Source organism: Triturus cristatus, chromosome 4_1 (genome assembly GCF_964204655.1).
Source record: "Triturus cristatus chromosome 4_1, aTriCri1.1, whole genome shotgun sequence".
Lineage (NCBI taxonomy): Eukaryota > Metazoa > Chordata > Amphibia > Caudata > Salamandridae > Triturus > Triturus cristatus.
In genome coordinates this window covers 893,620,144-893,644,514 of record NC_140585.1, presented here as the reverse complement: position 1 = coordinate 893,644,514, position 24,371 = coordinate 893,620,144, and the positions used below count along the sequence as shown (strand labels likewise).

At 42.5% G+C, this 24,371-nt stretch overlaps 1 protein-coding gene across 1 annotated transcript in view; it reads right to left on the bottom strand.

The window, feature by feature from the left end:
* LOC146855752 (CD276 antigen-like) overlaps nucleotides 1-24,371 on the bottom strand; it is a 185,648-nt gene that overhangs the window by 12,917 nt on the left and 148,360 nt on the right. Inside the window, exon 4 of the mRNA XM_085651174.1 lies at nucleotides 17,846-17,983. Coding sequence (XP_085507300.1) covers nucleotides 17,846-17,983 — 138 coding nt within the window. The remainder of the gene's footprint in view (nucleotides 1-17,845; nucleotides 17,984-24,371) is intronic.

The window sequence follows — 24,371 nt, the reverse complement described above, 5'->3', positions numbered from 1 at the left end:
CTCCTATTGTCTAAATCATTTATGGGCATCCAGCGTTCCTTAGAGGCTTTTTGCTCCTTTTGCAAAAAAAGGGATCTGGAATTGAATTTATCCAAAACTAAATTTATGGTTTTCAGCTCTAGTTCAGCTAATTGTCCTCATCCTCAGATGGAAGGCGTAGAGCTGGATAGGGCATCCACATTTGATTATTTGGGGGTAACTCTTAATGATAAAATGGAATGGGGGTCCCATATGGCGAAGGGCAATTTGAAGTTAACACAATCCGTGGGGGGTATCCTGAAGGTTTTTAATAATACCTCTTCCAAACCCTTGGGCCCCCCTATGGAAATTTATAAATCCCAAGCTAGAGGGGGCGCGCTCTATGGTGTTGAGCTTTGGGGACATTGCAGTATCGCCTCGTTAATTTCAACTGAGAATTCTTTTATTAGGCGACTCCTGAAATTACCGATGAGTACCCCCTTAATTCCCCTGAGATGGGATTTAGGCTTAGTCCCTATTGAAGAGATTGCCCTGAACCACCCTCTCCTGTATTGGAGACGACTTTGGTCAACACCCGAGCTTGCGAGCTACAGGCAGGATCTCGGTGATCTCTTGTCAAGGGGGAATTTGGGCAAAATACCATGGCTCACATATGTTAAGAACCTCTGTTATCTCATAGGAATGGGGGACCTGTGGTCTGTACCCGAAGAGTCAAGCTGTTCGTTAACTAAGAAATCATTGATTGAGGCTCTACAGTTGTACCGGAAGGAAATTCTATCACATTCTTCCTTGAGTAGGCTCACCAACACCTTCTTGGACATTAAGACCAGTCCCCATTTTGAAGTTTTTTTGGATCTTATCCAACCCCCATTAGCAAAGAAACTATACATTCAGTTCAGACACGGCTCGTTACCACTGAGGGCTTTTACCCATAGGTGGTCTAATGTGCCCTATTCTACGAACTCGTGTCCTGAATGTACTGATACCTGTGAGTCAGAGTTGCATGTTGTCCTTTTTTGCCCGCTCTACACTAAGGCAAGGAAGAAGTGGATCATTCAGCTCTGTAAGTCCAGGGGCCTTAGGGACTACCAGGAGTACGATACTACTCCAATGATAGTGTTTGCGACGGCCAGATTCCTCCTTTCCATGTGGTTTTCTAGGTCTAAAAAACTACAAACTGTGAGTTAATTTTCCGTCCACAGAGATGATTTCAGCGCTATAGTAAAAGTTTGTCTAGATGTGAGATTATTTAGGGACTGGATATTGTTTTATTCCGTCTCTACTAATAATGCTTCAATTGTGTTTTGTAATACTATTTTTAAATAATGTTTTGATGGATTGTACTCTATGCATTTGTATATTTTAATCAATTTTATTGTAAATAACTATTTATGTCTTTTTATGGTATTTTACCGAAATAAAAGCTTTTGACTTGACTTGATATGATTGGCTGCTAATTTGTGAATTTTGGGGAGCACATAAAAATAGGAGATAATTGGCTCCGTATTGACCAACAAGTCAGCTTCCTTATCAGTAAGCCAGCCTTGCTTCTTCGCCTCATCAATTAGAGGGATCTCTGACAAAATTTCGAAGGTCAGAAAATCGACCTACAAAAATATCGCAACACAAATATCGATGTCAAGAATATCGACATCCTATCTACAACATGGTAAGTGCAAAAATATTGAAAAAAAAATATAGATGTCAAAAATATCGTTTTTAAAAATATTGGTTTTTTTTTGTTACAAAAAATATGTTAAATAAACATAATAATACTTATAGACAAAATAAACATAATTAAATATATTTAATAATGTTAAACATTAATAATTAATCAATATAATTTAATAAAAAATGAATTAAAAATATACATATAATATATAATATATATACTTAATAATGTTTTTATAATTATTGCAATAAATTATAAATTATTTAAAAATATTAAAAATTGCAAACACATTACACACATAAAACAATAACATAAATAAAAATTAAATATTTATGTCTAACAAATTTACAAAATTACATTTCATTTAAAGATTGTTAAAATTAATTATATACTACATTAGCTAAAATAATAAAAATAAATATTAAATAGCAGAGACAATAAAACTACTACTCCAGCTCCCAAAAAAACAACATAAAGGAAAATTTTGGATAGCGCAGGGCTAAAAATTACTATATCCACTCCAGATAGTGTAACAGTAGGGAAAGTGTTGGATAACGTAGAGGTATAAATTACTATTCCGACTCCAGGGAGTGCAACAGTAAGGAAAGTGTTGGATAGCGAAGGGGTAAAAATAACTATTCCAAATCCAGAGAGTGCAACAGTAGGAAAAGTGTTGGATAGCGTAGGGATAAAAATTACTATTCCAACTCCAGAGAATGCAACAGTAGGGAAAGTGTTGGATAGCGTAGGGTTAAAAATTACTATTCCAACTCCAGAGAGTGCAACAGTAGGAAAAGTGTTGGATAGCGTAGGGGTAAAAATTAGTACTCCAACTCCAAAGAGTGCAACAGTAGGGAAAGTGTTGGATAGCGTAGGGGTAAAAATTAAGATTCCCACTCCAGACAGTGCAACAGTAGAGAAAGTGTTGGATAGCGTAGGGGTATAAATTACTATTCCAACTCCAGAGAGTGCAACAGTAGGGAAAGTGTTGGATATCGTAGGGTTAAAAATTACTATTCCAACTCCAGAGAGTGCAACAGTAGGAAAAGTGTTGGATAGCATAGGGGTAAAAATTACTATTCCAAATCCAGAGAGTGCAACAGTAGGGAAAGTGTTGGATAGCGTAGGGGTAAAAATTAGTACTCCAACTCCAGAGAGTGCAACAGTAGGGAAAGTGTTGGATAGCTTAGGGGTAAAAATTAAGATTCCCACTCCAGACAGTGCAACAGTAGGGAAAGTGCTGGATAGCGTAGGGGTAAAAATTACTATTCCAAATCCAGAGAGTGCAACAGTAGGGAAATTGTTGGATAGCGTAGGGGTAACAATTACTATTCCAACTCCAGAGAGTGCAACAGTTGGGAAAGTGTTGGATAGCGTAGGGGTAAAAATCACTATTCCAACTCCAGAGAGTGCAACAGTAGGGAAAGTGTTGGATAGCGTAGGGGTAAAAATTACTATTCCAACTCCAGAGAGTGCAACAGTAGGGAAAGTGTTGGATAGCGTAGGTGTAAAAATTACTATTCCAACTCCAGAGAGTGCAACAGTAGGGAAAGTGTTGGATAGCGTAGGTGTAAAAATTAAAATTCCCACTCCAGACAGTGCAACAGTAGGGAAAGTGTTGGATAGCGTAGGGGTAAAAATTAATATTCCAACTCTAGAGACTGCAACAGTAGGGAAAGTGTTGGATAGCGTAGGGCTAACAATTACTATTCCAACTCCAAGGAGTGCAACAGTAGGGAAAGTGTTGGATAGCGTAGGGGTAAAAATTACTATTCCAACTCCACAGAGTGCAACAGTCGGGAAAGTGTTGGATAGCGTAGGGTTAAAAATTACTATTCCAACTCCAGAGAGTGCAACAGTAGGAAAAGTGTTGGATAGCGTAGGGGTAAAAATTACTATTCCAACTCCATAGAGTGCAACAGTAGGGAAAGTGTTGGATAGCGTAGGGGTAAAAATTAGTACTCCAACTCCAGAGAGTGCAACAGTAGGGAAAGTGTTGGATAGCGTAGGGGTAAAAATTAAGATTCCCACTCCAGACAGTGCAACAGTAGGGAGAGTGTTGGATAGCGTAAGGGTAAAAATTACTATTCCAACTCCAGAGAGTGCAACAGTAGGGAAAGTGTTGGATAGCGTAGGGGTAACAATTACTATTCCAACTCCAGAGAGTGCAACAGTATGGAAAGTGTTGGATAGCGTAGGGGTACAAATTACTACTCCAACTCCAGAGAGTGCAACTGTAGGGAAAGTGTTGGATTGCGTAGGGGTAAAAATTACTATTCTAACTCCAGAGAGTGCAACAGTAGAGAAAGTGTTGGATAGCTTAGAAGTTATACCAAAAATTAATTATCAGACATTAATTACCAATTAAAAAATCTTAATCAATTACATATTTTTTTTACACAAAATAATAATTATTATACATTAATTACCAATTAATAATTTCTTATTAATATATTAATTAGAAATATCACTAAATAATATTTAAACATATTTAATTACCAATTAATTATTAATCAACAATAAATTCTTTTTCATAACCAAAAAAGTATTATTTTAAATATTTACCAATTAAAAATGAATCTACAATTAATTAATTATCAATACCCAACTACAAATGTAATAATTACTTAATTAGATTTCAATTACTTCCAACACTATTCCCCTATAAATGCACAAAACACTCAAATAATAAAATAATACAGTTAACATAATTATCAATTAATCAATTATTCAAAACTAATTACCAATTAATAAAAACTTAATTACCAATTAATACTTAATTAACAATAATATAATTAACAATTAATCAATTATTCAAAACTAATTACCAATTAATAAAAATTAATTATCAATTAATACTTAATTAACAATAATATAATTATCAATACCAATAAATAAATATAAATATTACTTAATTACAATTAAATTACTTCCCACCCTATTCCCCTATAAACCCACAACCCGCTACAGAATTTAAACGCTAAAATTATTTTTAAAAAATGTATAATTCCTAAAAATGTATAATTAATTTCATATTATTAAATTACTTCCCACCCTAATCCCCTATAAACCCACAACCCGCTACAGAATTTAAACGCAAAAATTATTTCAAATTAATTTATAATTCCTAAACATTTATAATTAATTTCATATAATTAAACTACTTCCCACCCTGTTCCCCTATAAACCCACAACCCGCTACAGAATTTAAACGCAAAAAATATTTAAAATTAATTTATAATTCCCAAAAATGTATAATTAAATTCATATAATTGAATTACTTCCCACCCTATTCCCCTATAAACCCACAACCCGCTACGGTACTAAAACACAAAATTATCTTTAAAAAAACCATTATTAACATATACAAATTGTATACATATATTTTAAAAACAGTAGAACACTTAACAAAAAATAATTAACACATACATATTAAATACATAATAAAATACATAACAATATTATAAATATCGATATTAGTGACATGGATATTAGTAACATCGATATATTTCATATCGATATTACTAACTTCGATATTACTATCATCGATATAACAAAAATCGATATTACTTACCTTAGGGTCGATATTCTGTCCATCGATATTCTTGACATCGATATACTGTCCCTACGATATTCTAGACTCGATATTATGGTAGGTCGAAATTAAATTATCGATATTTAGACTGCTCACCCAATTGGAGTTGTGATCGTATTCAGAAGTCTCTTGGTAGGGTTAGTTTTCAAAGGGCGTTAGGCACTAGTTACAGCAAGGTGTTTCAGACATTCTTCTCTATACGAAGAGGAATCCATGATGACAATGGCCTGCCTTTATCTGCTGTCTTGATTGCCATCGTCACATCCTTGCTCAAATTCTGTAAAGCTTCCTGCTCTGTTTTGGAGAGGTTCTTAAATGAGACAGTTGAGTTGCTAGGCCCAAGTTTAGATCTTCATTGGTTCAGCCGTTGATGAATAAATAGTTCAGGACATCTTGAATACTCAGAGTCTTCTAGATACACCTATTTCCCAAACCATTGCACAGTCAGATGACTGGACCAAACAACTTATGTTGAAATGAACTCATACACACACACTTACCCATGGAGCAATAATGACTGAATAATTGAGGGGGAACTGTCCTCATTGTGACCAATGCCCCTAGACTTTTCTTGGAGGATAAACCATTTAGGAAAGACTGGTCCTTGATCGCATGGCACTGTACCAGGGGTTGGCTGATTTTAATTATCAGCACAGCTAAGAGGATTGCGGATGCACTCCTAGCAGAAATCCAGCTTCTGAGTGTCAGCTAAAGGATACCATCTCAGCGACTCTCTTTAAGAAGAATTTGGAAGAAACAAATAAAACCAAGAAGGATCAAAAAGAGGGGCTTCTAGCGTCAGAGATCAAGAAATTCCAGAAGGATCTAGCCCGGTTTTATTGGAAAAGGTCAATCCATATACCTCAGATGATTACAAACCACCCGACCCTAATCAACAAGGTCATGGATATGGTTCTGGATATTCTTCATCAGGATCGGAACTCCACACCAGACTAAGACCCATGGTCCAGTGATTCTGAGTCAGGGACTGATAAGATGACGCAACCTATGACTAGGAGGAGAGTCCGGGGAAGAAGCCTACTTATAACCAACAGCAACAATGGTGGCCTCCCGCAACATGGTCATAACCCATTCCACCTTTCCATCATCCTGTGGCACTATTTCAACCACCACCACAACCCTTCTATCATCCCTCTATTTTAGAGCAGGGCCACGGACGTTCGAGAGTCGGATAAAGATCACAGTCACAAGTACATTGGAATGCACCTCCATCCCCACGGACCACACGGAGTATGAGCAAGATGACAACACAACCAGGGACAAGCAGGGAAACGACTTGATTGTTAATTTGACCTAACGCACTCTGGGTACCACAGAGACAAGATTGTTGAATAAAGGACTTGGCTATATACCCACTTACAAAGAGGACCTTTTCAAGATACATCAGGAACTTTCCCAATTTTTCAGCAAAGTTAATTTGAACTTTTTCTTTTCTGATAAGGGAATTACTACATTATTGGACCCTCTGGTCAATACCAACCTTTGTAAGAAATCAACATTTATGCCTTAACCACATACCAAACCACCAGAGATCATTACTTTTGAGAAGGTCATTTTAAAAGATCTAAACTTGGGCCTAGGAACTCAACAGTCTCTATTTAAGAACCTCTCCAAAATAGAGCAGGAAGCTTTACAGAATTTGAGCAAGAATGAGATGATACAATCAAGCCAGCAGATGAAGGTGGGGCAATTGTCATCATGTATTCCTCTTCTTATAGAATGCCTTAAACAACTTTCAGTAACCAGTGCCTTCCGCCCTTTGAAAACTAACCCTACCATGAGACTCACAACTCTAGTTGATGAGGCGAAGGAGCAAGGCTAGCTTACTGATAAGGAAGCTGACATTTTGGCCAATATGGAGCCAATTATCCCTTATTTTTATGTGCTCCCCAAAATTCACAAACAGCAAAGACCTCCTCTTGGGCGGCCAATCATATCAGGAAATTGGTCCCTTCTTGAACCTTAGTCTCAATTTGTCGACTTCTTCTTGAGACCCTTTGTCAAAGAAATGCCCACTTTTTTACTGGATACTAAAGATGTCCTGTGTGCACTTTCAAGACCTGGAATTCAACAACTAAACTGATTTCTTGATATTGTTTAACCCCTTCAGCGCGGCGCGGATTTCCGCGCCGTGCTGAAGGTTCCGTGCGCGGGCGGGGCCGTGACGGAGCGGTTCCGTCATGCGCACAGCGCGACCGTCGCGCATGACGGAACCGCTCCGTCACAAGCATCGAAGGGGTTAATGTAGAATCTATCTACACCTGAATACCACAAGATTAAACCCTGTCTACAGTTGAAGCCCTGCTAAACTCCACAGATTTGGGCACTATAACACCTGAATCTTTCATTATGCAATGTGCTACCCTTGCACTGTAAGAAAACTTTTTTCAATTTGAAGATAGTCTCTTTATGCAGATATCTGGGACTTCGATGGGAAGTACATTCGCCCTCAGCCTGGCTAATCTCTATGTTCATTCCATCGAAATAGAGATTATTCTAACTCCTGTGAACCCCTTCCAATCTAACATCCTTTTTTGGAAGCAATATATCGATGATATTCTAGTGATATGGTGGGGTACTGCAAAAGAGATCAATCTTTTTCACCAGTGGCTCACCACTTGTAACACATTTCTCAAATTTACCTGTGAATACAGTCAAGAGAGACTCCCTTTTTTAGCTCTCCTGATTTGCACTTCCCAGGGTTCATTGTGTAGAGAACTGTATAAAAAATCCATGCCAAAGAATTCCCTGCTCTCTTACTCCAGTTACCATCCCAAGTCCCTGAGGGATAATCTGCCTTTCAGCCAACGCAATTGTACAGATGTGGAGAAATACAAAAGTCATGCAGCAACCATGGAAGGGCAACTCCTGGATCGACAGTATCCTCACCCTTTGATCAAAAGTACAATGAAAAGAACTACAAATAGGCATCGTGTGGCCCTCCTTGAAGTACACCATGAGAAAGAACCAACAGACAGAATGATATGCGTTAGCACACTCAGCAGCAGGTCAAGTTTGGTCCAAAAATGCATCACCAAAAGTGGAAAATCCTAAATAAGGGTTTACGCATGCTGCCTAAACCCATGTTTGACTTCAAACGCAGTGCCAATCTAAAAGACCAATTGGTATACTTGAGACCTGGAGCAAACAGCCAGCACAACAAAATACATTCTGGAATTTACAACCGGTCAATGGCCATTTCCTATGTGGTTGTTGTAGTGTCTGTGCACAAACTACACACACAACACACATAGATATTGGTACAGACTGCCCATGGGAGCTTAAGCAACACACAAATTGTAACTCCGACTGATTTATTTGATTATCTGTTCTTGCAGACTGAGATATGTAGGCATGACCACAAGAAAGGTTAAGACCCGGATCCTTGAACATAAGAGTACAATTTGTTGTAGAAAACAAATAAACAAACTGACCACACACTTCCAGGAGATGGGGCACAATGTGAATGACTTGACATGGTCTGTCTTAGACAAACCTATCATTATGCGGCTAGTTGCTAACATGTCCCAGTTTCTGTTCAGAAAGGAGCAGCGTTGGGTCTTTAGGCTACGCAGTGATAGCAGGGGTCTGAAAGATGATATCCCGTGCTTCAGTGTATCTCATCCTTAATGGGATATTCTACAAGTATGATTTGACCAGAGGTTGTGGACGCATTACATCTATGCATCCCTAATTCAGACTTTTGCAGATATGTTACTGTTAATAACACTTAGTCTTCATTTTTTAAATTTAGTTTTCTAAATTTAGTTTTCCAATGAGGCATTACAACACTAACCTCTTCTTTTCCGCATCGATACAGGGTGGCTGCTAATCACACTTGGGCCCCTGTCGCCTTTGATTTTTACAGGGTTTCGTCAACCTATACTATCACATAACAGTCTTGATTGATTCCCCAGTGCTCTTTTGCATGTGCTATCCGGCCTCAACAGACACGACACTCTTTGGATTCTGTCTCAGAATAGGATAAGCCCACTTCTTTTTTTCTTTGACCAACTTAGTGTGGCAGCACAACTTGGCAGTGATCCCACCCCTTTTTTCATCACTAAGCGACTACATACCCAAGTATAATTGTACTGCTAAGAGTTGCTGTTGCCAATAACGTTTTGACATTCAATTTCCATTATGAGTTTTTTACACTGGAAATTTAAGTTTTTTGCTGTTAAGCTTGTTTTTGTGCTTGTCAATAAAGTTTTGGCTTCCATTTTTCAACTCTGTACTTTTATAGTCTGCCATATACCTGACAAGATCTAGGCAACACGACCATACTTCTATACTGACCGCATTTCCAAGTAACCTGGGTTGCAGTTATCAGTTCAGTGCTTAGTATTTTTTTAGCTTCTACTCCCCACCACACAGAGGTGGGTGTAGTCCTGCCTCGAGCCAAAATTGAAAAACGTGCATGCTTCACTCGCCAGCGTCTCTTCCAAGTAGTTAGATGGAAGCTAGAACACTACATCCTGCAGGTACTATGTCACTTTGCTTCATAATTCATCACCCTCATAGGTATACTGTAGCCCATGGGCTCCATTGTGGCAGCCATGTATGGGACAAGCGTTATCCCTTATAGTTGCACCGTTTCTGGGTTGGGCTTTGTTACATTCTACAGAGGCCCCAACTCCATGGGCTCCATGGAGTCATGGGCTGCGCTTGTAGGGCTTTTCCCGACACACCTAACTTTGTTTGAGTGTTGTCTTAGGCAACTTTGTTTTTTCAAAGGTTAGCCGTCACTGGTTTTACATTTTAACTTTTGCAATGACAGCTGCGTAGGGCATCATCACAACTTTTTTATAGGTGTGCACTCACTTACTATTTTTGGTGGGGTGACAGATGTGCAGTTTCTTTATAATGCAGTGAGCCACTGCATTGAGTGAGTTGTGTCTTTGGAGGTTAGTGTCCTTAGTGCAATAATAAAGGAGCTCTGTGTCAGCAGTAGTACAGTATACATGGTATACTCGCCCTTTTTCTTTCCATTTGGCATCTTGACAAGTCTACCAATAGGCTGATGCCTTTTCCATAGGTGGGTTTAGACATCACCGTGAGTCTAGGACTGTCTTTTCCTCTAATCATACAATTAAAGCCTTGCGATAGGATAGTGGCCACGTCATCTGTACAATATTCTTAATGGCAGTTTTTTGGTTAAGTACCTTAATGCTGGATTAGGGCCCAAGTAGGTCCTCTAATCTTCCATACTGGTCTCCATCGGGATAGTTTTGCATTACTTTTACCGCAGCCTGAATTACGGGTGCTTACACTAATACAAGACCACTCATTCTTTGCTTTTACAATTGCATGTACATCTCGTCAACTGTGTGTTTTTGTATATTTTATGTCTGCACTGTACTGTCAAGTTTTTATTCCCCACTTTCCTCCTATATAGGAACTGGATGCCACCTCGAGTGTGTGTGACGAGGTCAAGGTACCATTAGCTCATCCGATAATACAGGTAAGCCTTCAGAACAGTCACTCTTATACTGTATTTGGCCACAGCTGCATTTACAGCATGTACACGTGGTGATCTATAAGCGAGTGCTTGGTGTTGTGTGTTATACATTGTTTATTGAATTGACACTTGTATAGCGCATGGCTACCCGGGAGCATCCCAGCGCTGAGTATGTAATTAGAGGACAGAGACCCTAGGGGAAGAGCCAGGTCTTTAGTTGCTTTCGAAACATCAAGTGATTTGGTTCTCTACGGAGATGCAATGGGAGGGCGTTCCATCATCTGAGGGTGTTGAATGAGAAGAGACGTCCACCACTTCTTGCTTTCTTGATCCTGGGGACCACAGCGAGGTGAAGTTCATTTGAGCGGAGTTTCCTATTCACTCTGTAAGGAATATCATGGCTTTGTTAATGGGGGGTCCCCGCCCATCCAGCGACTTATGAGCAATACAGAGGGCCTTGAAGTTGATTCTCTCTTGTACCGGCAACCAGTGCAGAGAACGTGGGGCAGGCCTTGCTGAGCAACGATTAGGGGTCTCAGTAAGAAGCCTGGCTGCACAGTTTTGCACGACCTGTTATTTTCTCGATTACTAAGTTCGGGGCACCTAGGTAGAGAGCATTTCCGTAGTCTATTCTGGACAGAATTAAAGACTGTATCAGAAGTTTTTTTGCATGAAAAGGTAGGAGGGGGAGAATTTTTTGGAATAATTCTCTGCAAACTGTAGCATGACGCAGCAGTCTTTCTCGCCTGTACAAAAAAGGTACGGTCTTGGTCTAGCCAGATCCCCAGGCTTTTTATCTCTGTCTTTTGGACCGGCTCCTGACCCATGGAGGAGGGCCACAAAGTGTTAACTGGGAGATTTCGAGGGTTGCCGAGGATCATCAGTTCGGTCTTTTCCCCATTGAGTTTAAGGTGGGAAAGGCTCATCCATTTTGAGACTTCCTCAAGGCAGGAAGGAAGGTCGCCGGTCTGCTGGTTGGGTTGGCCTAAGGCTACAACCAGCTGTGTATCGTCGGCGTTTGTCACCATATGGATCCCATAAGGGGATACGACCTCTGCCAGCTGAGCCATATACACATTAAAAAGCGTAGGGCTCAAAGATGAGCCCTGCGGGACTCCGCACCATAAGGGGATGGGCTGTGACTTAGCGTTGCCTTCAAAGACCTGGATGGATCTTCCTTCTAAGGATTGTAGCCAAAGTAAGGCTGTTCCTGTTACTCCTGCGCTCCTGAGACGGTGAATCAAGACACGGTGGTTAACCATGTCAAAGGCCGCACTCAGGTCGAGGAGGATTATAGCTGCTGCTCCTCCTGCATCAAGGATTTTTCTGGTTTCTTCCACCACTGATAGTATGGCGGTTTCTGTCTCTTGACCTGGGCGGAAGCCCGTTTCAGAGGGGTGGAGAACCAGGTTGGTTTCGAGAAACTTAGGGAGGGATTGATTGACATGTTTCTCCACTATCTTGCTGATTCCAGGAAGGAGCGAAATAGGGCGATAGTTGGCTAAGTCGGTCGGGTCCAGGTTAGGTTTTTTCAGCAATGCTTTCACCATTGCCCTTTTTTACTCAGGAGGGACCAATCCCGCTGGAATTGAGGCATTGATCAGGCAGGTGGCAGTGGGGGCAATTGTTGGTCCGACCAGTTTCAGGATGTGAGGGGGTGCGGGGTCTAGTGGCGACCCACTTTTTACTGATGTTAGGCTGGCTAGGAATAATTACTGAGTCATCATGGGGAAGGTCTCCAGTTCATATGCCCCTGGGTACTCAGCCGAGTTTGCAAGCTTAGATGGGGTGTTGCTGTCTTTTAGGGGGAGGTGCTTAAGGATATTTTGTACTTTTGCAGAGAAGTATTCAGCTAGTTCAGTGCAGCGAAGACCTGAAGTATCCGGTGGGGCTGGGGGGACGGGGGCTTTGAGTAGCTTTTTGGCAATGAGGAAGATTTCTCTCGGGGCGTTAGCAGCTGATATTATTTTTCCCTCATAATAAGAGGCTTGAGTGGTTTTTGTTTCTGCCTTATATCGTCTGATAGCCGCTCTATATTACGATTTCTGCTCAGGGGAGAAGTCTTTCCTCCATAGTCTTTCCAATCTTTTACAGTTCTGTTTTAAGGTGCGTAGTTCAGGGGAGAACCAGGCGGCTTTATTAGTGCCGGTTTTCTTCTGGATAGCAACTTTGGGGAGTACCAAGTTGAGTGAACCCTTAATCCATTTGCCAAAGCTTTCATTGACTGAGGCTGGGTCGGGACCAGGATTTGGCGTAGTCTTTTTAAGTTCTGCGGTCCATCTTTCCAATGAGAGTTTGGACCAAGGTTGGATTTGGGTTCTTGAGGGTCGTGTGAATCGACCTGTATTTGGTGACGCCCAAACGAAGGGAATCATTAAATGATCCGACCACGGGAGGGGGATGAGTTCTTTCACTTTTAAGTCTCCCAGGTTTGAAAAAATGAGGTCAAGTAGATGACCTTTTTCATGAGTTGCTTGTGAAACCTTCTGAATCAGTTGGTAGGCTGCAAGGTCTTGAACTAATTCAGTTGCCAATGAGGCTGAGAGGTCATCAAAGTGAAGACTAAAATCACCGAGGAGGGTAAAATTTGCGGCAAGACTAGCCAGGTTGACGATTGTTTCCAGCAAGGTTTTACAAAATTGGCCTATTGCTCCAGGTGGGCGGTAAATAAGGATACATGAGAGTGTGGTAGTGGGGGTGAATTCGATAGAAAAGTGAGAGTTCTCACAGTCTGACAATGGGCTACCTAACAGGCGGCATTTCAGGTAATCTTTATTGACTATAGCGATGCCCCCGCCCTTTCCTGTTGTTCTATCGATCCTCCGGATCAGTTATCCCGGGGGAAGTGTTTGGACAATGTCAGGCTCTGAGCTGGAATTGAGCCATGTTTCCGTAAGGAATAGGACTTCTGGGTCGGAGTCTTTTAAAAACATGGAAATTTCCATTGAATGTTTGCGCAGGGATCTACAGTTGAAGAAGGACATGTTGTATACTTTCACAGGAGTTGTGGGGGTGACCGCACGTGCAGAAAACTTGAACTGACAATGGAGACACTTGACTTCGAGCGACTGGATCAAAACAGCGTGCGCACATTGTGGCCCTGGTGCTATATTTAACTGTTTAAGTTGTGCGCTAGTGTAGTGGTACTGACCCATTAGAGGGGGACCAGGAGTTCTGGCCCAGGTCAGGTGCGGACGGGCGCAGACGGGCTTGCCTTTGGGGCGCTAGTGGCGCGCGCCCTGCATGCGTCCGCTGCGCGGTCGTGTCATCTGTTGCTTATATTGCATCAGATGAGCGTCGGGTTTCAGCTACTGGAATGCTGACCCGGTGCCTGAGTGCAAGAGCGACTTGATTTAAAAGACCCCACTACCCAGAGCATTGAACACAGCTCTCCCCGGACTTGTGGTGACATAAATAGTTTTAAAAGCAGTTTTAAAAACAGTAGCAGCACAGAATAACAGAAGCAGTAAGTTTTTAAAAACCGATAGCACGATCAAAATGCGCAGGCTACCGCAAGGGGAATCGGAGCCTCTAAATCACCTCAGCGCGGTCGCATCATCTGTCGCTTATATTGCGTCAGATGAGCATTGGGTTTCAGCTACTGGAATGCTGACCCGGTGCCTGAGTGCAAGAGCAACTTGATTTAAAAAGACCCCACTACCCAGAGCATTGAACACAGCTCTTCCCGGACTTGTGGTGACATAAATAGTTTTAAAAGCAGTTTTTAAAAAATGTACCAGCACAGAATATCAGCAGAAGTAACATTTTAAAAACCGAAAACAAGATCAAAATGCGCAGGCTACCGCGAGGAGAATCTGAGACTCTAAATTACCTCAGCATGGTTGCGTCATCTGTCGCTTATATTGTGTCAGATGAGCATCGGGTTTCAGCTACTGGAATGCTGACCCAGTGCCTGAGTGCAAGAGCGACTTGATTTAAAAAGACCCCACTACCCAGAACATTGAACACAGCTCTCCCCGGACTTGTGGTGACATAAATAGTTTTTAAAACAGTTTTAAAAACAGTAGCAGCACAGAATAACAGCAGCAGTAAGATTATAAAAACCGAAAACAAGATCAAAATGCACAGGCTACCGCGAGGGGAATCGGAACCTCTAAATTACCTCTAAATGTATCTAACACTTTGTCTCTTTTCTGGAAAGACGATGACCAGTGGCAATCTTGAGTGATTACTATACCAATTAGCTAATTGTATGCCTCTCTTACCACCTTTGGTATGCGGGGTTAACTCACTTCACTTTTTACATTTGGTCCTGAAGAAAGCTGCTACACCTCTACAGAGGGTGCCAGGCTGAAACATGTTGACCGTCACCAGTCTCTTACAGGTTAAATTCTCCTGCCATAGCCTAACTTTTAATGCTGACCTCTGGATGCCCTATTAAAATTTGTTCTGGCATACCAGTGAATTAGTTTTAGCTCACACTCACCTCTCATTTCACTCCCTCCACACCCAGCTCATCTTAAGGCTTTTGGATACCTCTTCTCTACATGAAAAACATCCCTGAGCTCCTCCCTCTCACTGAGGGGGTTCTAGCCCACACTGTGACTAGGTTTGCGGTGCAAAGGGGTTACCTTATGATGAAGCATGCCACCTACAGGGTGGGCGAGGGAAACCATCCTTTAAAAGGGATTCCCCCGCACTCCGTTCAAGTTCCAGATCCAGGGGATCAATTTTGTATAGCTTGATTGTGTTAGAGGGGAGTTGCCCCCTGCCGGTCTTTAAACCTCCTCAGGCCTATGTTTAAGACCCATGGACCGGTGCTGTCAGAAACATTTGTTGCCTTCAGCCTCAACTCTAGATGTCTGTCGCAGCCCAGTAGATAAACATACTCACAACTTGAACTCACACAAACACTTTGAGGTGACTATATGCTGTATAAGAAAAGATTACAGAAACAAAAACCTGTAAAAAGCAAACACTTTTAGGGAATTAAACATTGAGTGAAATAATTGAAATGTTCACAGGAACTACATCACTGACATGAATTGGGAGATGGTGGGGGTGGGAGATGCATTGTCGTGGGCACAATCAGATTCTAGAACTCTCTCCCCCTTGAACTGAAAAAAACCCAGATCTGTTAGCTTTCATAAAAGCCCTCAAGACATGCCTTCTCATCCTATAGCTTATACCCTGTATTTCTTCTCTTATTCATCAGTCTGGCTTTCTCTGAGATCACTGCCTAGACACATCTGGGCATGAGTTCGCTCTATAAATCTTATTTTCATTTCATTACCTTAACGTTTTTTACATTGATTTAAAACCGATCAGTGTTTTTACCACTATAGCCTGGGACATAAATATATAGTGCCCTATAGGGACCCGTTACAAGGCCAGGCTTTCATTACTGCCAGGTCTGAACGCCTGGAAAGACCCGGCCCTCTTAAAGTCCTGTTTCTACAGATTTTCAACTATAACCCGAGTAGCAACAAGTTTTGAAACTGATTTAAGATTACCCCTTAGTTCTCCCCGGGGCTTTAAGTGGGATGAAAAACGGGTGGGTCACTCAAATGGACGTGGCCAATGTATTTGAGGGCGTAGCTTAAAAAACACATAAACGGAAAATCTGTGTTTAGCTTAGTGTGCCGCCCGCCCGCCCGACTGGTATTTTGCTACTTCCGTCATTGCCTCCAGATATTATGTTTTTTTGTTCATCCCGAGGATGAGGGAGAGCCCGATAGCGACCTGCTTTTCAGAACTGCCGGTGCTGAGCACCAGCAGGACCCGGCGTCCCGGCCCACTTAAAGCCCTGGCGCTCCCTATTAAGTAATAGGTCGCCGAAACTTGAGGTCTGTGCTCTTTCAGATAATAAAAAACCCAGAGCAAGATAGGAAGTATTCAAAGAACCCTCTCCCCCTCAACCGATAACTTCCTGATACCATAAAGTAACACAAACGCACCTACATTAACACAAGCGTCACCTTCAGTAGTGAACTGATAGGTCATAGTAATAAATGTGTTGCATTGTAACTCTCCCAGGGCGTCAAAGAGACTGCTTCTGGCGTCTTAATACTTTTGAAAGTGACATTTCCAAGCTGATGTTCTTAATAATTTTGTATTTAAATCATTTATTTGTAAGCTATTTTCGAACATTGAAACATGCATACAAGCAAAAAAATGGCAGTAAGTTTCAAACAATATTTCTCGATTGGGACTGTGTCGTCGTCATAGCCAGAACCAAAACTTAACAGTCAGGAGAACAGGGACCGCAAGGCGAAAGAGAGCAAGAGCACACAGCGAGGAACAAAACCCCAAGATTCAGTAGCAAAAATGCACCCCAGGTCAACAGGGACATGCTCTGATGTCAGACAATATAATTAAACCAGTTTGTGAATGCAGTAAGAGACAAGCTCAGAGACTGAGGGTAGCGAGGCCTGTGCCCATTTAGGTCAACCCTTCGTGGGCCTGTGATCCAGGCCAGCGCTATGGGGCCTGTGAGTTACCCAAAGGACTGTAAAAGAAATAACATACCCGTATGTTTCCTGTGAACACACAAACTTGGACAGCGCTCATGCTTGTGTGCTGTATATTGAAAATGTCAATGTTTACAACTGACTAGCATTTTTTAAATAATAAAAATAAAGTGGAGAGTCCTTTGTTATCCATAGAGGAGGGCGAGCCAACAAATTCATAGGAAGTGCTGAGCCATGGGTCTGCCTTCATTCTTAAGAGTGAAAGTACGAGCTGGGCCTTCAAAAGTTCCAGCTTGTGAAGGACACAGCGAATTTCAAAAAAATGTGCCAAAGGGTCTTTCATATTAAAATGTTACGTCTTGAACCCTTGTGAATTCCTTAAACCTGGTCTTACATTTGACTCTCAGTCAAAACAAGGCAGAGAAGTAAAGTGATGTGCGGAGGATCAAATAATTGAGACAAGCGGAGAAGCCAGGATTTGGATTAGGTTTCCTGCTTACACACTGTGCGATTTTGCCCCGGCAAGACTCTCTGTGCCCCAAAGCGGATGTTTTGTGTTCACGATATACATAGAGGCAGAGTCAACCCTTGACTGATGTAAAATAGAGACGGACATTGAATTGTTTCCTGTGACATACATTCTGCTCTCACATCTCTATAACGAGTGTCTGGAACACTTTGCATACCTTCTTTAGTTTTCCTCTTTCGGTTCTTTCTGATGAGGACGAATGGCCCGAGTGCAGCAATCAGAGCCACGGGAACTGCCAACAGTAACAAATACAGGAGTCTCCTCTTTCCCTCGTCAGCGCCGTGTGTTTCTTCAGCTGTAAAAACGTTAAGATATTCATTACAAAGACACTTGTCTGGGAACGCAGTCTTTCCCGCTTAACTCGTGTAAATACGCGCACTGTCCTTCATCTGCCCTTTGCTTGGGCACGTCAGCTTACCTTCTGTATCACAGACAGTTCAGGAAGCCGTTTGGTTCCAAGATGGGCGTTTTTCTCAGTCATCATACACTACCCCTCAATGTAGCTTTTGCCTGATTAATAATACACGTGAGAGGGGTCGAGCCTCTCATGTGTAATTAATCCAGGCAAAAGCAACATTTGGAGTAAAGTAATTACCGGAAAGTGCATGGAACATTTCTATGCAAGTGCAGAACCCCAAACCGGCGGCTTTCTTTCTGGTGGCAATTCTGTTGGTTTTGCGTCTGGTTATATGCATTAACTTTTTTATTCTGTTCTTCACAAGACAAATGTATTTGGCGAGAAATCCTTCCCCCCTTCACTGCTCTAAAAACACTCATGTAACCACCGCTGACCCAATGTTATTAATGGCTGAAAGTTTTGCGTATTGGCGGATTTTCCTGCTGTGGGGGTTTGCCATACATTCCTCCAATCCTGAATCTCTAAATTACAGTTTTGAATTTCGACCATAAAGCCATTTTTTTGTAGTTGCAAGACACATTTAGGACCACGCAGAGTGTTGTAAATCAAACCCAAAATATGAACAGCTCTCCCTCCAAATACCACGCCTGGGTCACGTGGGAGAATACAGCTAATACCCTACCTTGACTTCTAAGTTTCTCCGTTTCCTTCTGAATCATTAGGACAGTGCAGGTGTCTAACGTTAACCAACTCCTTCGGAACCTTTACTGTATATCATAAGTGCTCCATTTGAGGACCAGTACGCATAAAACAAGACTGTGTTGTTTCTTCAATAAAGTCCAGTTGCAAATCTTGAATCTGCTCAAGCAAGAATTCTTCAAAGAACCCCGAGCAGTCATTAAGGTGTTTGGCAGCATAAAACACTGTTTTGATTCAACAATTACTACAATTTAAAAAGAAAAGACACGAAGAAAAGAAGATGGAAATACAGCACGAGACTTCACTTAACAATGACTCTTTTTCTAGTGCAAATAAATAAATCAATAAAATAAATACTGAACTTAAACGGGTTCCAGTGAAGGTTTCCTAACCGTGCACATGTTCACAACAGTTATTTTCATTGTTAGCTTTTCTCTGCGATTAAGGGTAGAAAGCAGTGGCCCGGGTGTGTGACACCTCCAAGGAACAGGCGCGCCTTCACTTCCTTCACTTTCCCGCTACACCCAGGGCCGGACCGGGAGCTAAAGGCATCCCTGGCAAAAAAGGTCTAACCAGCCCTGCTTTCTTCGTCTCTTCATGCCATTTCTCTTTCCATCTATCCTTTCTCTCTATCTATCACCCTCTCTCTTCTTCTCTGATCACTTTCTCTCTACCTTCTCCTTCTCTCCTTTTCTCTTCCAGGAACTGGGGAAAGTGACAGAGGCACCAGGAGAGGTTCTGGAGTGCATATCAGCAAGGGCTTAATCTCCGCTTTTTTGGCTTTAAAAGCCAAAATAGCGGAGATAAAACCATCGCCCTATCAGCAAGAGGGTGCTAACATGCATATTCGCATGTTAGCACCCTTTTTCACTACGCCTACCTTTGCATCTCTAATGAGATGCAAAGTGGGCGTTTCTGACATTCACTACATGTCAGAACATCCATAACGCGGCTTCGCGCTATCAGCAAGAATGCCCTAGCATTTTAGCAGACGTTAGTTTTTGGAAAAAACTGCTGTTTTCTCCAAAAACTAACGTCTGCTAAAATCCTGACTTAGCCACCCCTAACATAAGGGGTGGATTCTGCTGATACGACCACAGGGTCGTATCAGCAAGGTTATCGCCATTTTTCAGGGAACATCGCTGGAAAACCAACGATGTTCCCTGCAAAACGACGATTTCCCCGCTATCGCAGGAATTTTTATCGCCTTGGAGATATGCGTTGCTAATAACGCGATATCTCCGCGATAAAAACCTGCGATAGCGGGCGTTAGGAAAAGGAGCGCTAAGCACGCTTTGCGATAGTTATCACAAAGCGTTGCTAATATGCCCCTGTTTTTTTTTTAAACAGGCCTCCAAGGGCTCCAGACCACTGGAGAAATGACCAGCGGAATACATGTCCTGATTAGTCCTGACAACTCTTCCTCACCAGCAGGAATCATGGATTAGGAGACACCCTGAGCCCTCAAAAGGAAAACAAACATTGGCAAAGTCAACAGGTCTCGCCTAGGCAAGAGCGATCGGCTTTGGCAATGTGTTTAGCCATGTTGTAGACCAGTGTAGCTGCTGTTCAATATGGCTAAAGGTTAGTGGCGCAGAGTAGGTGGAAAGGGGCAGATTGGGCTAGATTGGAGTGGGTAGATTGGGGTAGAGAGAGTTGGGTAGATTGGGTTAGAGTGGAATACAGTTGATTGGGGTAGAGTGGAGCGGATGAAGTGGAGTAGATGGGGGTTAGCTGGAGTGGGGTAGTTTGGGTAGAGTAGGGTTGATTAGAGTGGGGTAGCTTGGGGCAAAATGGGGTAGATTGGAGAGGGGTGGACTGCAGAGGAGTGGAGTGGGGAAGATTGGAGTTAAGTGGAGTAGATTGGGGTGAAGTGGGGTATATTGAAGTGGGCTGGATTGTGGAAGGTTGTGGTGGAGTGAGGTAAACTGGGCAGTCCTGCCTAGTGGCATGCATGTGGCATTAGGGTAACGCAATTTATGTTTAGTTCCCCATGATTGGTAATTTGTCAAGCAAACAAGATAAAGATAAAGCTAAGCGAATATCTTATTTTTTCACTGCTTTGTTGTGGATGGCTCTACTCTTTTAATTAACTGTCAGACAGTGACACCTAATGGGCAGCCAGCTCCGTTGATCAGAACAGTTGTAAGAGCGCTGCTGATACATGGGCAACCTTACATAAGCACCTGAGAGGAGGCGCTCTTACTCAACCAGGCCTGAGAGTATTCCAAAATTATGTTGTGGCTGCTGGTAAGATTATTGGGGCCAAGTAGTTGGGGTGGTTTAACACATGCTGATTTTTGTGTGTGGGTGGCAAAATAAATCCAATATATTGATGTTTGCAGGTCAAATTTAAGTAAATGAAAAAAATGTGCATATCTGAAATTTTTGTAGGTGGGAAATGCCATTGAACGAGAAACACCATTTATATTTTGCAGGGTTTATGTTTGCAGACTAGCAGTGGTTGCAAAGTAGCCTTCTCTTATGTGATTTATGCTTTTTGCCAGAGGGACTTTGCAGTCTGATTGATTATCTGTTAACCGTATCAGGCTAAAGCCTTCTCAGATGGCTACATTAAATGCTGGTTTAGAACGTCATCATTGCATTAGATCACATGGCTTGTTAGTGTAAATGAATATAAACATGGTTTAAAACAGCCTTGTGAATTGCATTTATGTACATAAGCTAGTACATCCCACAATAGTGAATACATTTTGGCCCATCATACGCAATTTAGCTGAGCTTCGCTTATGTTCAGTGTGTGTACACGGTGGTGCTAGGGACATGCACTCATTAAATGGACAAAACTGCTTGACTACACTCACCATAAAATATCACTCAAAGTGTCACAAGTATGGCAATCAAATGTCACACATAAACAATGAAAACACAGAAATGTCACACTTATGGAATCAGAAAACTTGGCAGCTATGTCATGCTACTACTAAGTGTGGGTGACATTATACAGTTCGCAATAAAGTGCAACTCATAGTCATTGAATGTCACTGATAATTACACTGAAAATATGAAAATATCACACATAAGCAATTGGAAACCATGGCAACTATTACTGGAGTAGATTGGAGTGGAGTGGTGTGAATTTGAGTGGAGTAGTCTTGATTGGAGTGGAGTGGTGCAGATTGTGATAGATTGGAGTGGAGTGGAGTTGGGTAGATTGAAGTGGGGTAGACTAGTGCAGGGTAGATTGGGGTACAGAGAGTGGTGTAGATTGGGGTAGATTGGGGTAGAGTGGAGTGGATTATATTGGGGTATAGTGAGGTAGATTGGGGCAGATTGGATTGGGATATATTAGAATAGAGGGGGTAGATTGGAGTGTGGTAGTTGGGGTAGAGTTGGGTAGATGGGAGTGGGGTAGACTGCAAAGGAGGGGAGTGGGATAGATTGGAGCAGGGTGGAATGTGGTAGATTAGAGTGGAGTGGGCTAGATTTGAGCTGAGACGGGCAGATTGGGGTAAATTGGGGTAGAGCGGGATGAGTTGAGTAGAATTGGCTGCATTGGTGTAGATTTGGGTTGGAGTGGCGTACATTGGAGTGGAGTGGGGTAGATTGGAGTGTAGCAGAGTCAATTGGGGTATATTGGGGTAGATTTAGTGGAGTTGAGTAGGTTGAGGTAGATTGGAGTGGATTGGGGTACATTGGAGTTCAGTGAAGATTGGGATTGATTGAGTGAAATGGGGTAGATTGAAGTGGAGTGGGGTAGATTGGGGCAGAGTTGAGTGAAATGGGGTAGATTGGATTGGAGTAAGGTATATTGGGGGTAGATTTGAATGGAGTGGCGTGGGGTAGATTGGAGTGGAGTGATTAGGAGATTGGGCTGAAGCCATCTCAGTGCCAGAAGATGTTTAAAAACAGCAAGTGTGTGGATGGTGTTCTATTTGGAACTAGGGTTCCCAGGGGTAGATTGGGATAGATTGAGAGGAGTGGGTTGGATTGGGGTAGATTGGAGTGGATTTAGATAGATTGGAATGAAGTGGGGTAGACTGGAGTGGTGTGCAATTGATTGAAGTGGAGTGGAGATTGGAGTGGATTGGATAGATTGGGTAGATTGGAGTGGAGTAGCGTAGATTGCAGTGGGGTAGATTGGAGTAGAGTAGGATAGGTTGGAGTGAGGTAGATTGGAGTAGGGTAGATTGGGGTACAGTGGGATAGATTAGGGTAGATTGGAATAGACTGGAGTGGGGTAGTTTGGGGTAGAGTTGGGTGAATTGGAGTGGGTTAGACAGCAGAGGACTGGAATGGGGTAGATTTAGTTAGTATGTTTATTGACAGTTCAATTATTTAAAATCTTTACAGTAGAATGGGCTTAAAAATCGGCGCCATTCCCCCCCTCCCTCGAACCCTCAAGTCTCTTAGCAGCGTGAGACCTGCTGTTCATGCAATTTCACAATGTGTTAATAGTTCCTTCCTTTCCAATGAGCAGGCATTACCTAAAAAACAATTAAAAATGCTCTTAAAGATAAATGTGGGGAGCCTAAAAATAATTCATTAACGGGCGCCATCGGATGTAAGAACGCCCTGCTCTGGTTCGCAGCCTTTGGCACAGCCCGTGGAATGTTCGAGTGCAAGTAGCCAGGGATAAAGTACTGTTTCCTCACACCTCGTTGCTGTTGTGATGCCTTGGCAGCCTACTGTGAATTGCCCGAGGGGCAAGAGCTTTTAAAGGTGTGAACTTTTCAGCTCCTGGGCCGAGCAATGACACTCATTGATGGCTCTTTGTTGTCGGGAACCGTTTATTTGATTTTGAGCTCAGACTGCGAAGCGCCAAAGGCTGTTTTTAGGTCTCGCTGAGCCCCAGCGCTTTCGCTGGCTCGAAGAGACATTTTGTATGTGGGATTTTCAAAGTGCTGCTGGCTGGCCTAACGCTTGCATTCACGCGATCGTGCACGCGCGCAGCCGGCCGCCAGCAGCACTTTGAAAACTCGTGTGCGTCATCGCGATCACTTTCGCTTTCAGAGCGATCGCGATGACGCACGCGCACACACAACTCCCGCTTCTCCCCCTCCCCCTCCCCCACCACATTTTCCATCTCCGGCCGCTCGCGCGCGGCCAACGCTTGTTTTTTAATGGCTCTGCTCCTGTCTCTGCTTCCGTGATCCCACCACTCTCCAGCTATCAATCAGCTGCTTTCCCCCAGTGGCTATTGATCTCCGCCTGTCTCTCGCTCTGTTTCCAGCTCCCTGCTCTATGTAATCCGCATCCCTCCGTCCGCGCTTGTTTGTTTGGATAATGGCTTGTTTACCCCCTTTCCCCCGCAGCGGGTGAAGGTAACATTTCCCTGCTAGATTGCTGTTTCGTGACTTCGTCCTTAGTGGATGTTAAAAACTGTGCCATTTTAGACTTGAACGCTCATGTTTTCATTTTTTATTTTAAACGTGTTCAGTTCACTGACCTGTTTATTTTCAAACACAGCGTTTCCCTCCCCCCAACCATACCCTGTGCATCGAGTGAGGCAGCACAAGCCCTGGGCACCCTCAGCAGCGTTTATTCTTTATTTCGGTGATGGCTTGTTTAACCAAACTTGCTCCAACAGCGCCGTTGTTAACAGCACTGTTCTTATCTGGACTGTTACTGCACCATACACAGCAGGCATTATTGGAGGCTTCAG